The 15329-nt window shown below is 41.1% G+C and overlaps 1 protein-coding gene across 1 annotated transcript; it reads left to right on the top strand.

Annotated features, from left to right (window-relative positions):
- Positions 1 to 10352: 10352 nt before the first annotated feature.
- On the top strand, positions 10353 to 14753 carry LOC141458113 (uncharacterized). The gene has a single exon (XM_074135712.1). The coding sequence runs from the start codon at positions 10353 to 10355 to the stop codon at positions 14751 to 14753; it is 4401 nt and encodes a 1466-aa protein (XP_073991813.1).
- The last annotated feature ends 576 nt before the right edge of the window (positions 14754 to 15329 follow it).

The raw sequence follows: 15329 nt of genomic DNA on the forward strand, positions 1-15329 counted from the left end.
GTTAATGTTAGTGTATCATCAGCAGGTTGATACAACTATTTTTTATTGCCAGTGTAGGAGTTATTAGGGTGTCTCCATCAGATAGACACCACTCTCTATTTATGCCAGCTTTACGCGGTTAGGTATAATGTAAATGTTAGTGTGTCACCAGCAGGTTGATACAACCATTTTATATTGCGAGTATAGATATTATTACTGTGTCTCCATCAGGATGTCAGCACTCTCTCTTAATACCAGCGTTACGCGTTTAGGTATAGTATTAGTTAATCTTAATGTATCACCAGTAGGTTGATACAACCATTTTTTATTGCCAGTAAAGGTATTATTAGGGTTTCTCCATCAGGAGGACAGCACTCTCTATTTATAGCAGCTTTACGCGTTTAGGTATAATGTTAGTGTATCACCAGCAGGTTGATACAACCAATTTTTATTGCGATTATAGATATTATAAGGGTGTCTCCATCAGGATGTCACCACTCTCTATTTATGGCAGCTTTACGCGTTTAGGTATAGTGTTAGTTAATGTTAGTGTATCACCAGCAGGTTGATACAACCAATTTCTATTGCGAGTATAGACATTATTAGGGTGTCTCCATCAGATAGACACCACTCTCTATTTATGCCAGCTTTACGCGCTTAGGTATAGTGTTAGTTAATGTTAGTGTATCACCAGCAGGTTGATACAACCATTTTTTATTGCGGGTACAGTTATTATTAGCGTGTCTCCATGAAGATGATACCACTCTCTATTTTTGCCAGCTTTACGCATTTAGTTATAGTACTAGTTAATGTTAGTGTATCACCAGGAGGTTCATACAACTATTTTATATTGCGAGTATAGATATTATTAGGGTGTCTCCATCAGGATGACAGCACTCTCTATTTATGGCAGCTTTACGCGTTTAGGTATAGTGTTAGTTAATTTTAATGTATCACCAGTAGGTTAATACAACCATTTTTTATTGCCAGTATAGGTATTATTAGGGTTTCTCCATCAGATAGACACCACTCTCTATTTATGCCAGCTTTACGCGTTTAGGTATAGTGTTACTTAATGTTAGTGTATCACCAGTAGGTTGATACAACCATTTTTTATTGCGGGTATAGTTATTATTAGGGTGTCTCCATCAGGATAACACCACGATTTTTTTTTGCCAGCTTTACGCGTTTAGGTATAGTGTTAGTTAATGTTAGTGTATCACCAGCAGGTTGATACAACCATTTTTTATTGCGGTTTTAAATATTATTAGGGTGTCTCCATCAGAATTACACCATTCTCTATTTATGTCACCTTTACGCGTTTAGGTATAGTGTTAGTTAATGTTAGTGTATCACCAGCAGGTTGATACAACCAATTTCTAATGCGAGTATAGATATTATTAGGGTGTCTCCATCAGAATGATACTAATCTCTATTTTTGCCAGCGTTACGCATTCAGGTATATTGTTAGTTAATGTTAGTGTATCACCAGCAGGTTGATACAACCATTTATTATTGCGATTACAGATATTATAAGGGTGTCTCCATCAGGATGACACCACTCTCTATTTATGGCAGCTTTACGCGTTTAGGTATAGTGTTAGTTAATGTTAGTGTATCACCAGCAGGTTGATACAACCATTTATTATTGCGATTATAGATATTATAAGGGTGTCTCCATCAGGATGACACCACTCTCTATTTATGGCAGCTTTACGCGTTTAGGTATAGTGTTAGTTAATGTTAGTGTATCACCAGCAGCATTTTTTATTGCGGGTGTAGATATTATTAGCGTGTCTCCATGAGGATGATACCACTCTCTATTTTTGCCAGCTTTACGCATTTAGGTATAGTACTAGTTAATGTTAGTGTATCACCAGCAGGTTGATACAAACATTTTTTATTGCGAGTATGGATATTATTAGGGTGTCTCCATCAGGATGACACCACACTCTTTTAATGCCAGCGTTACGCGTTTAGGTATAGTGTTAGTTAATGGTAGTGTATCACCAGCAGGTTGATACCGCCATTTTTTATTGCGATTATAGATATTATTGGGGAGTCTCCATCAGGATGATACCACTCTCTCTTAATACCAGCGTTACCCGTTTAGGTGTAGTGTTAGTTAAAGTTAGTGTATCACCAGCAGGTTGATAGAACCATTTTTTATTGCGATTATAGATATTATTAGGGTGTCTCCATCAAGATGACACCACTCTCTATTTATGCCAGCTTTACGCATTCAGGTATAGTGTTAGTTAATGTTAGTGTATCACCAGCAGGTTGATACAACCATTTTTTTTTTGCCAGTATAGGTATTATTAGGGTTTCTCCATCAGGATGACACCAATCTCTATTTTGGCCACCTTTACGCGTTTAGGTATAATGTTAGTTAATGTTAGTGTATCACCAGCAGGTTGATACAACCATTTTTTATTGCGATTGTAGATATTATTAGGGTGTCTCCATCAGGATGTCACCTCTCTCTATTTATGCCAGCTTTACGCGTTTAGGTATAGTGGTAGTTAATGATAGTGTATCACCAGCAGGTTGATACAACCATTTTCTATTCCGAGTATGGATATTATTAGGGTGTCACCATCAGATAGACGCCACTCTCTATTTATGCCAGCTTTTCGCGTTTAGATATAATGTTAGTTAATGTTAGTGTATCACCAGCAGGTTGATACAACCATTTATTATTGCGATTATAGATATTATGAGGGTGTCTCCATCAGGATGACACCACTCTCTATTTATGCCAGCTTTACGCGTTTAGGTATAGTGTTAGTTAATGTTAGTGTATCACCAGCAGGTTGATACAACCAATTTCTAATGCGAGTATAGATATTATTAGGGTGTCTCTATCAAAATGATACTAATCTCTATTTTTGCCAGCTTTACGCATTCAGGTATAGTGTTAGTTAATGTTAGTGTATCACCAGCAGGTTGATACAACTAATTTTTATTGCGAGTATAGATATTATTAGGGTGTCTCCATCAGGATGATACCACTCCTCAATTTTGCCAACTTTACGCGTTTAAATGTAGTGTTAGTGTAATGAAATAAACGGATGTTATATCTGACTTGTAACTCAATGTACGTAAGTGGTCCATAAATGGGTTGGTTAGTTATGGAGTGATACAGTGCTTTGATGAGGACGATTGGCTCATGGATTGCCTCCGAATGAGTACTTTTAATATTGTTGCTTGACTTGAAACTATTATCTTCCTGGATATGAATCCCGGAAGTATCTAATGATTATTTATAATTTTGTAAAATATTTCTTATTAATTACATCATCTTCATTTCTTATGTCAATGAATTTTCTATCATCTTGCAGTGAGCATTATTACTGGTGCTAATAAGTTAAATTTCAGTGCACATTAATGTGAAGATTGTTGCTCATTAATAGGTCATTAGTGCACATTATTGTAACATTATTGCATCTTAGTATAGTACTGATGCACGTTAATGGAACTTTAGTGCTCTTTAATGATCATTGGGGTAATTAAATGGAACATTAATGCATATAAATGAAATTTCATTGCACATTAATGGAACATAACTGCTCTTTAAGAGATCATTAGTGCACATTATTGTAACATTATTGCATCTTAGTATAGTACTGATGCACGTTAATGTAACTATAGTGCTCTTTAATGATCATTGGGGTAATTAAATGGAACATTAGTGTATATAAATGTAATCAATAGCATATTAATGGTACATATTTGCTCTTAATGAGATTATTAGTGCACATTATTGGAACATTAGTCCATAATTAATAACGATATGAGTAATTCATTGGTTCATTAGTGCACACTACTGAAATTTTCTTTCACATTATTAGAGTTATATTGCCCTAATATTTCACTATGAGATGTAACTATTAGATTTATCTTAATTTCATCCAGCAACAATGCTTTTTCCGAGGTAGTGCATGAGTAAGGGCCCTCAATCGTTTGCGTCCTTGGCTTGTTAATCTACAAAACTAAACCAGGTTTATGTCCAACACCGAAGATAGTTTATTTAATTATTTATAATAATAATTATATATTCCAAATACAATACGTTGATAGATAGGTGTGTTTCTAGATTGACAATGTGGTCTGTTCTACAGAATGCGAGTTTTGTAATTGAGATTAAGGTCTCAATTACCATCAGGTTAATACAACTTTTTTTGTTACTAGCTATGACGCGATTAAATATTAAGATTAAAGTATTGCCGTCGGGTTGATATAATACTTTATCGTTACTAAATATTAGGCGTTTAGTTATTAAGAGCAGGGTGTCACCATCAGATTGATACAATAGTTTTGTGCAGCTGGCCATTACGCAATCGTTTGTTAAGAGTAAAGTATCACCATCAGGTTGATACAACACTTCACCGTTAATAAATATTACGAGTTAGTTATTAAGATTAGGGTATCACAATCAGGTTGATACAACAGTTTTGTGCTGCTGGCCATTACGCATTTGTTTGTTAAGAATAGAGTATCACCATTAGGTTGAAACAACACTTCACCGTTAATAAGTATTACGGGTTAATTATTAAAATTAGGGTATCACCATCAGGTTGATACAATATATTTCTGCTGCTGGCCAATATGCATTTATATGTTAAGGGTATGGTATCACCATCAGGTTGATACAACACTTCACCGTTAATAAATATTGCGCGTTAGTTATTATGATTAGGGTATCACCATCAGGTTGATACAATAGTTTTATGCTGCTGGCTATTACGCAATCCTTTGTTAATAGTAGGGTATCACTATCAGGTTGATACAACACTTCACCGTTAATAAATATTACGCGTTAGTTATTAAGATTAGGGTATCACCATCAGGTTGATACAACAGTTTTCTGCTGCTGACCATTACGCATTTATTTGTTAAGAGTAGGGTATCACCATCAGGTTGATAAAACACTTCACCGTTAATAAATATTACGCGTTAGTTATTAAAAATAGGGTACCACCATTACGTTGATACAACAGTTTTCTGCTGCTGACCATTACGCATTTATTTGTTAAGAGTAGGGTATCACCATAAGGTTGATACAACACTTCACCGATAATAAATATTACGCGTTAGTTATTAAGATTAGTGTATTACAATCAGGTTGATACAACATTTTTCTCCTGTTGGCCATTACGCATTTGTTTTTCAAGAGTAAGTTAACATCATTTTGATAGAAAACATCACCGTTAATAAGCATTACGGGTTATTTATTAAAACTAGGGTATCACCATCAGGTTGTTACAACACTTCAATGTTTTTAAATATTACGCGTTAGTGGTTGAGATTAGGGTATCACCATCAGGTTGATACGACAGTCTTCTGCTGCTGGCTATTATGCATTTATATGTTAAGGGTATGGTATCACCATAAGGTTGATACAACACTTCACCGTTAATAAATATTGCGCGTTAGTTATTATGATTAGGGTATCACCATCAGGTTGATACAATAGTTTTATGCTGCTGGCTATTACGCAATCGTTTGTTAATAGTAGGGTATCACCATCAGGTTGATACAACACTTCACCGTTAATAAATATTACGCGTTAGTTGTTAAGATTAGGGTATCACCATCAGGTTGATACAACAGTTTTCTGCTGCTGGCCATTACTCATTTCTTTGTTAAGAGTAAGGTATCACCATAAGGTTGATACAACACTTCACCGTTAATAAATATTACGCGTTAGTTATTAAGATTAAGGTATCACAATCAGGTTGATACAACATTTTTCTCCTGCTGGCCATTACGCATTTGTTTTTTAAGAGTAGGTTAACATCATTTTTGATACAAAACATCACCGTTAATAAGCATTACGGGTTATTTATTAAAACTAGGGTATCACCATTAGGTTGATACAACACTTCAATGTTTTTAAATAATACGCGTTAGTTGTTGAGATTAGGGTATCACCATCAGGTTGATACGACAGTTTTCTGCTGCTGGCTATTATGCATTTATATGTTAAGGGTATGGTATCACCATAAGGTTGATGCAACACTTCACCGTTAATAAATATTACGCGTTAGTTATTAAGATTAGGGAATCACCATAAGGTTTATACAACATTTTTCTCCTGTTGGCCATTACGCATTTGTTTTTTAAGAGTAGGATAACACCATTTTGATACAAAACATCACCGATAATAAATATTAAGCGTTAATTATTAAGATTAGGGTATCACAATCAGGTTGATACAACATTTTTCTCCTGCTGGCCATTACGCATTTGTTTTTTAAGAGTAGGTTAACATCATTTTGATACAAAACATCACCGTTAATAAGCATTACGGGTTATTTATTAAAACTAGGGTATCACCATCAGGTTGATACGACAGTCTTCTGCTGCTGGCTATTATGCATTTATATGTTAAGGGTATGGTATCACCATAAGGTTGATACAACACTTCACCGTTAATAAATATTACGCGTTAGTTATTAAGATTAGGGAATCACCATAAGGTATATACAATATTTTTCTCCTGTTGGCCATTACGCATTTGTTTTTTAAGAGTAGGATAACACCATTTGATACAAAAGATCACCGATAATAAATATTAACCGTTAATTATTAAGATTAGGGTATCACAATCAGGTTGATACAACATTTTTCTACTGCTGGCCATTACGCATTTGTTTTTTAAGAGTAGGTTAACAACATTTTGATACAAATCATCACCGTTAATAAGCATTACGGGTTATTTATTAAAACTAGGGTATCACCATCAGGTTGATACAACACTTCAATGTTTTTAAATATTACGCGTTTGTTGTGGAGAATAGGGTATCACCATCAGGTTGATACGACAGTTTTCTGCTGCTGGCTATTATGCATTTATATGTTAAGGGTATGGTATCACCATAAGGTTGATACAACACTTCACCGTTAATAAATATTACGCGTTAGTTATTAAGATTAGGGAATCACCATAAGGTATATACAATATTTTTCTCCTGTTGGCCATTACGCATTTGTTTTTTAAGAGTAGGATAACACCATTTGATACAAAAGATCACCGATAATAAATATTAACCGTTAATTATTAAGATTAGGGTATCACAATCAGGTTGATACAACATTTTTCTACTGCTGGCCATTACGCATTTCTTTTTTAAGAGTAGGTGTTGGATCCTCGCAAGGAGATGCGGCCCCCCTTGTGGGAAATTTAGAATGATGCAGTGGAGGGTTGGCTGCATTGGAGGTCTGTAGGGAGAAAGGAACTGCGTACGTGACCTGGCTCAGGCAGTTGTCCTTGGACTTCATAAAAAAAGTTGTTGGGTCGTTTTTCAATGTGTGTTTTGCCGGTGTCTCTGTGCTTAGCATCAGAAAAGATTTTCGGGCTTCTTCTGGTTAGGTGTGAATTTTTGTGCCGTGATCAGATCACTATAGTAATCTATTGGATCCATTGGATGTTTTAGTTTTTATAATTGGTCATGACCATTCTAGAAAATAATGTAATGCCTACTCATGTAAGTCTCAAACTTTATAATACGCCATAGACTAATGTGTTCCTATTTCGTCAAGAAATGTTTTTATTATTTTGAATTCTAGCTTTAAGATTTCCCGTTTGTCAAGAAATGTTTTTATTATTTTGAATTCTAGCTTTAAGATTTCCCGTTTGTCAAGAAAGGTTTTTATTATTTTGAATTCTAGCTTTAAGATTTCCCGATTGTCAAAATTAATAAATATTTGTTTCTTTATAAAAGGTATTTTGAGTGGTGGTGTCCCCCACCTAGTTCCATCCCCTATTTAACTGTTAATTTAAAATATTATGTCTAATTGTCCTTCCTCCCTCTACGTCGATTAATCATGGTGCCGAAACCCGGGAACACTCAAGATACCTATTAAATAAATAAGTAAATAAATAAATAATTACATAATTTTTTGTGTTCTGTTTAGACTTATAGTAATTTTCATTTGTTTATATATATATATGAATATACTTGTAGCTTAGATATACACAGTCATATTTTAATTTCGCTTTAAAATTATTTTTTGGAACATCGTTCATATTTTATATTGTTCATATTTTTTCATTGTGATCTAGCCTGAAGTCAAGTTATTCTTGGAATTTACAAATGTATTGTTTTAGTCACTCATAGGTTACGTCTTGCCTTTGCCTTGTGGCTCCGTATTTTTTGTGTTAATTATAATGTCAAATTAAATATTTCGTTTGCACTATAAACCTTGTTTATTCTCGTATTCTGTATTTACTATTCAACAATTATTTATATATATAATTTTTTTTGTCCGTGTTGTTCTGTCAAGTTCTTGTTCAACTTGTTTTATAATTATACTAATTTGTTTTTTGTTAAATTTATACTATTTTAAATTTATACTGTTTTACAAATTTATACTATCTTTTGTATTGTGTATTTATATTTTGTATTTTGTATTTTTTTTGTCGACAAGAGTTATTAGTTGTGTCCAATTTTAGGATCATGGAGGAGTCCCTGGAGAAAGTCACCCCCCCTGTTTCGCCAGTCCCGTCGGTTTCCCCCTCGTTGGAGGAAACTCCCCGAGCTTCCACCCAACCTGAGGCCAGCGAGAGTCTCAATGCTATCAGATGTCGGCACCTCGTTGCCAGGTTGGACCAGTGGGCTCGGAGTGTTCAGTTGTTGGACCTGGATTCCCCAGACAGAGTTGCAAGGTGCCAACAGTTCTCCGCTCTCTTTCAATCCTTGTCCCAGACTGTGGACAGGGAAGCCTGGGAGTGGCTTCGACTGTTGGCGCCAGAGGATAGTGGTCCCTTAGCCCTGGCACTGTCTGCCAGTCATGCTCAGGCAGAGCTCGCCCATTTGTCTATCGTCCTCCCTGCCTTGGCTACACCCCTCATGATGGAAAATGTGCCGACTTCCTCACCGCCCAGTCCCGTTCCCGATGATTCTGTGTCAGAGTTGGCGCGGAGACAGCTTCAGGAACTGGTCATCCCTAGAATTCCCGTGTTTGGAGGGGAAGTATTATCATATAGAGAGTTCAAACGGACCTTCCAGTCGGAGGTCCATAAATTGGCTCTCTCACCTGCCAAGCGACTTCAGGCGTTGCGGTCTTGCCTGAGGGGTCCACCCTTGTCGATCATTCAGAATGCCACCCTGACGGAGGCCGGGTACCTCTACGCTTGGGAGACATTAGACGGCCGGTATGAGGGGAGGCTAAGAATTGCTAGTGCCATGCTGGAAGCCTTCCTTCAATTCCCGGCCGCTGGCTCCAGCATGGAAGATATCATCGCTTGGCTGTCTGGGCGACAGATTCTCCTCGACCACTGCGACATCCCTGAACCCCTGGACTTCTTGTTGTGTCATGTCTCCCTGTCTGTCCTGTCCCCTGGCCTTCAGGAGGAGTTCCGGAAGAAATGCCTTGGTTCCTTTGACGAATTGCCCCGCAGTGGTCAAGTATTGGACTTTCTAAAGCAGCAGGAAGACAGGTTTTCCCCTAAACTGGTCCCCTTACAGAAAATGTCGCATTCATCTGCTCAGTCTGGTCCTAGCCAGGCTTCCGCCCCCTTTACTCCTTCATCCGGTCCTGCCCCTCCGGTCGACGAACCACAGGTGGTGGAGGTCCCTTCGCCAAACCAGTTTAGACCGTATCGCCCCAAGTCAGTCAGTTTTGTCCCCCGCACACCGAGGAGGCCTTCACCTACCCCTTCCCCGGCTCCAGTTCGGCGCTCCACGCCTTCTACGTCCTGCGCCCCCGCCTCCTCAGTCTCTTCAATCCGATGCTACTTTTGTGGGGGACCACATCGGTTGTCCCGCTGCGACAGATATTTGCAATTGTCTGGCAAGGATAGGTGGAGTTTTGTCGCGGAGGAACGCCTGTGTGTTAATTGCCTGTCTAAATATCATCAAGTATCCCGCTGTCCCTGCCAGGTGGGGTGTGGCAAATGTCATGGCGAGCACCACACCACCTTGCACCCCCCTCCTCAGTCTTCCAGCGTATGCCAAGAAGCACGAAGTGCCTCCCACCTGCCGTCCTTAATGTCCTTGAGGACATGTCCGCCTCCAGAATCTAAGTCCTCTTCCAAACAAGCCTCTTCACCCTCTCAATCCAGATCTTCACCTCCTTTTCCCAAACGCCCACTCCTTCCCCCCAGTTCCTTTGAGCCTCTACTGTCAGTCAGGGACTCTGATTCCAGACCTACGTCATCATCCTCGGGCAGCATATCCCCTGTCCTTCCCATAACCTATTTTGGCCGACATCCAGCACCAACCCCCCAGTCAGATTTATAGGTTCTTGGCAGGCACGATACCCCTCCCTTATCCAGTGTCGTCTTCTGTCGTCGTAGACATTGTCGTTTATGTCATGCTACGAAAGCCTCCCGAAAATCAATATTCAAGTCTTTCCCATCCGACATGTCAGTTTCCCCCACTGCCATGGTGTATCTCCTTGGAGGAGATAGCCAGTGGTATCGTGCTCGTGCCCTGCTGGATTCAGGCAGTGAGATTAATCTAATGTCAGCAACCTTCGCCAAAGAATGTAAACTGAGTTATTCTCCCATGTCAGGTGCTATCCGAGGAATAGGAGGAAATATTGCCACCCAGGTCGTGGGTTTTGTGTCAACTAATTTAAAACAATGCCCGCCATTTTCCCAACTTAAAGTTCCCTTTCGCGTAGTCACTAAGACAGTTCCGGATGCTCCATCCTCGTATTTTCCTGTCGGTGATTGGGTACACCTAGCAAATAAATATTTAGCCGACCCGACTTTCAATGAACCAAGCCCAGTAGACGTGGTATTTTCAGCTTCGGTCTTTGATGCCCTCGATCTCAGTCAGATGATTCGCTCACAAAATGGCTCCCCTAACGCACGATTGACAACCCTTGGCTGGGTCATGTCTGGTCCCCTGAAAAGGCTACCTGTTAAAAGGGTTCGTTTTCACCCTTCTGTCCAAAACCACATGTCTAACTCCAAACTTTATCGGACCTATTATAAAATATTATTTAAACATAAGTATGGTCATTTAATCCCCTCTAAGGTACCTAATAATGAGTCTAATCCTGAAGACAAGACTCCAACCAGCACCCCTCCTGGTGAGTATGAGTCTGAGCCAGTTGCTCATCGTAATAACCCTGAACTTATCATGGAACCAGAACAGTCAGTTACTCCTAGCCGGTCTTCGTCCTCTGCTCAAATTTTGTCAACCCTCGAAGAGGAAGTCACTCCTCAGCCTTGTGCTCGCCCAACCTTAGACATTCCGCTCCCTCCTCCAAAACCACAACGTTTAAATAGAACGCGGCGTCCGCTACAAATTCTTACCAGCCCGGATTCTGAGTCTTTTCCTCCTACCACAATTTCAGCGGAAGCTTCTTCTTCTGAAAATTCTTCCTTGCCTGTTAAGTCTTCCTTATGCAATCCTGTGTCGGTTGTCTCTATCCAACCTACTGTACTCCGCTTCAGCTCAGTAAAATCCTCCCAACCAAGTCAGCATCCCCCCGATCAGGTCCTGTCCCGCCTCATGGAAAAAATGTTTGCCCTGGAGGAAGTATCTGAAGTCTCTCCCCTTACGCCAGAGGAGTTGAAGGCCGAAGAGTGCTTCTCTAAGTCTCACTCTCGACTCCCTGATGGTCGCTTTTCAGTAGCACTGCCGCTCAAAACCAGTCCTTGTTGTCTCGGCGAGTCTAGAAAGGTTGCTCTAAAGCGCCTTCTTCAGACTGAGTCTCGCCATGCGAAGTCTCCACATCTTCGCCCTCCCTATGTCGAATTCATGCGAGACTACCTAGAGTCGAAACACATGGAGCTAGCTCCTCCCCTAAAGTCGGGTCAAGTTACCTATTACATACCCCATCACGCGGTACATCGCCCAGATGACCCCCCGGAGAAGATCAGAGTTGTCTTCAATGCCTCTCAGAAGTCCTCATCAGGCGTTTCCCTCAATGAGCTCTTACTCCCTGGCCCTAGATTACAGCTTGACATCTGGAAGGTTGTTACCAGATTCAGAGTTGACAGGTGGGTATTTACAGCCGATATTCGTCAAATGTTTCGTCAAATATTGCACCCCCCTGAAGACAGAGACCTATTACGTATCCTTTGGCGCTTTGATACCAGTCAACCGGTTCAGGAGTACAGACTGTGTACTGTCACGTATGGAACCACGTCAGCGCCCTACTTAGCATGTCGCGTGTTACAAGAGTTAGCCCTCACTTCGCAGAATTCCTTTCCCCAAGCAGCAGAGATCCTTAGGGATCGTACTTATGTCGATGACGTCTCCGGAGGCGGCCCTACTTTTGAAGCGGCCCTGGAATCGAGAGACCAACTCATAAGGTTACTAAGTCAAGCTCAAATCGAGCTCAGAAAATGGGCAGCCAATCACCCTCGACTGTTAGAAAAAATTCCTCTCGACCACCTTCTCCCAGCAATGTCTTCCGTATGTCTAGAGAATGACGAGGAGTCACAATTAAAAATCCTTGGCCTCTGTTGGAACCCCTCACAAGACTATTTCCATTTTTTGATTCGTTCAGTCCCCAATATTCAAACTAAAAGACAATTAGCCAGTCAGATCGCAAAAGTTTTTGATCCATTGGGATGGTTAATCCCAATAACAGTTTTTGCTCGTGCAATATTTCGAGTCGTTTGTCAAGCCTCCTTTAGCTGGGACGATCCTTTACCTTCATCCATTATCCAAGAATGGTCTCAGTTTGCTGTCACCCTTCCGGAACTCTCAAATATTCGTATCCCTAGATTCTTGTCCTTGTCTACTCCTAAATTTTATTTAACCGGTTTTGCTGATGCATCGGAACGGGCATATGCAGCCGTAGTGTACCTTGTGTCACTTTCTGAGGAAACAGTCATCAGCCTGATCATGTCTAAAGCCAGAATGGCTCCAATGAAACCTGTTACGCTCCCACGCCTCGAGCTTTGTGCCGCTCATCTCCTGGCTCTCACACTCCATAAAGTCAGTCTTCTCTTCCCTCAGATACCCTCTCCAAACATTTTCGCCTTTTCCGATTCTACCATAGCTCTTGCCTGGATAACCGCTACCCCACCTCCACATTGGAAGGTGTTTGTAGGCAATAGAGTGGCTGCCATTTTAGAAAAGGTACCCGCTTCCCAATGGTTTCATGTCCCTTCATCGCAGAACCCTGCGGACTGTGCCTCACGTGGGCTAAAGCCACAGGAGTTGGTAAACCACCCCTTGTGGTGGGAAGGCCCTCCTTGGCTAAAATTGAACCCTGAGTCATGGCCCCTAAGACAAGTAAATGCAGATTTGTCGGACCCAATGGTGGGGGCAGAAATTCGCTCCCAGGCTCTTAATGTATCGATCGCAGTCTCCTCCCCTGAGGATTTGGAATCCAAGTTCTCCAATTTGCATACGCTTATCAACGTGGTTGCCTGGTGTCTAAGATTCGCCCACAATGCCAGAAATTCAGCCCACCACATCTCAGGCCCATTAAAGGTCAAAGAACGCGGTGAAGCCCTGCGTGCCCTGATTGTTCGAGCTCAGCGACATTCATTTTTAGAAGAAATTGAAGATGCCCAGTCCTCCAGACCTAAATTACGCCTGGTCAGAATTTTAGGCTTATTCATACATACCGACGGAGTATTGCGAGTTGGAGGAAGATTAAGACAAGCCAATATCCCTGAGTCCAATAAACACCCGGCCCTGTTGCCTCAGCAACATCCCCTTACGGCCCTGGTAATTCAAGACGCTCACGTATCCAATCTCCATGTAGGCCCTACCGCCACTCATGCCTTTCTCCGAAACAGATATTGGATCACTAATGGAAAAAATGTAGTTCGACGTCAATTGTCATCATGTAATAAATGTTTCAGCATTAAACCATCCCCTTTCAACCCCATTATGGGTCAACTGCCAGAGGGAAGAGCCAGCGCCTCACCACCCTTCACGACTACTGGTATTGACTACGCAGGCCCCTTCAACGTAAAAATTGCGTCACTTCGGTCCGCCAAGGTCCTCCAATGCTACCTCGCTATCTTCATCTGCTTTTCGACAAAGGCCATTCACTTAGAATTGGTCACTGACCTCACGACTCAGGCCTTTCTAGCCGCCTTAAACCGATTCATAGCCAGGCGAGGCATGCCTAGTCACATATGGTCTGACAATGGTACTAATTTTGTCGGCGCTACCAGGAGACTTAAGGAAGTATCTGCCTTGTTGAATGATTCCCAATGTCAAGAGTCGATCCTACGAGAGTCCGGAAGAAGAGGAGTCGAGTGGCACTTCATCCCACCAAGAGCACCCCACTTCGGTGGTCTATGGGAGGCAGCGGTCAAGTCCACGAAACGTTTGCTGAAAGTTACCTTGGGCCTGCAAGAGCCCACAATGGAGTGTCTTCTCACCATTATCTGCCAGGTCGAGGCTATTTTAAATTCACGACCTCTGACAGCCCTTTCGTCGTCGCCAGACGATCTACAAGTCTTAACGCCAGGACATTTCCTAATTATGCGTCCAATGACTGCTCTTCCGACTAGTGACTCCCTGAACCAACGCACCGCCCTCAAGTCTAAGTGGGCAATGGCCCAATTCACTGTTAGCCAGTTTTGGAAACGATGGCATCGGGAGTACCTCCTTGATCAGCAGGCAATGATCAAATGGCATTCGCCCTCTTTCCCAGCGGCAGAAGGACAAATAGTCACGATTATGGACGACAACCTCCCTCCACTGCAATGGTCCTTAGGCCGGATCACCAAATTGCATTATGGCCGAGATGACGTGGCCAGGGTGGCCGAGGTGAAGACGGCGTCCGGAGTTATCAGCCGCCCTGTCAGGAAGCTGTGCCCTCTCCCAAATCAGTAAGTGGAACTCTGGCGAGTCCACTGCGGGGGAGGATGTTGGATCCTCGCAAGGAGATGCGGCCCCCCTTGTGGGAAATTTAGAATGATGCAGTGGAGGGTTGGCTGCATTGGAGGTCTGTAGGGAGAAAGGAACTGCGTACGTGACCTGGCTCAGGCAGTTGTCCTTGGACTTCATAAAAAAAGTTGTTGGGTCGTTTTTCAATGTGTGTTTTGCCGGTGTCTCTGTGCTTAGCATCAGAAAAGATTTTCGGGCTTCTTCTGGTTAGGTGTGAATTTTTGTGCCGTGATCAGATCACTATAGTAATCTATTGGATCCATTGGATGTTTTAGTTTTTATAATTGGTCATGACCATTCTAGAAAATAATGTAATGCCTACTCATGTAAGTCTCAAACTTTATAATACGCCATAGACTAATGTGTTCCTATTTCGTCAAGAAATGTTTTTATTATTTTGAATTCTAGCTTTAAGATTTCCCGTTTGTCAAGAAATGTTTTTATTATTTTGAATTCTAGCTTTAAGATTTCCCGTTTGTCAAGAAAGGTTTTTATTATTTTGAATTCTAGCTTTAAGATTTC

The sequence above is a fragment of the Rhodnius prolixus genome, unplaced genomic scaffold, assembly GCF_049639745.1.
Source record: "Rhodnius prolixus isolate KJV_2025 unplaced genomic scaffold, Rpr scaffold_5, whole genome shotgun sequence".
NCBI lineage: Eukaryota > Metazoa > Arthropoda > Insecta > Hemiptera > Reduviidae > Rhodnius > Rhodnius prolixus.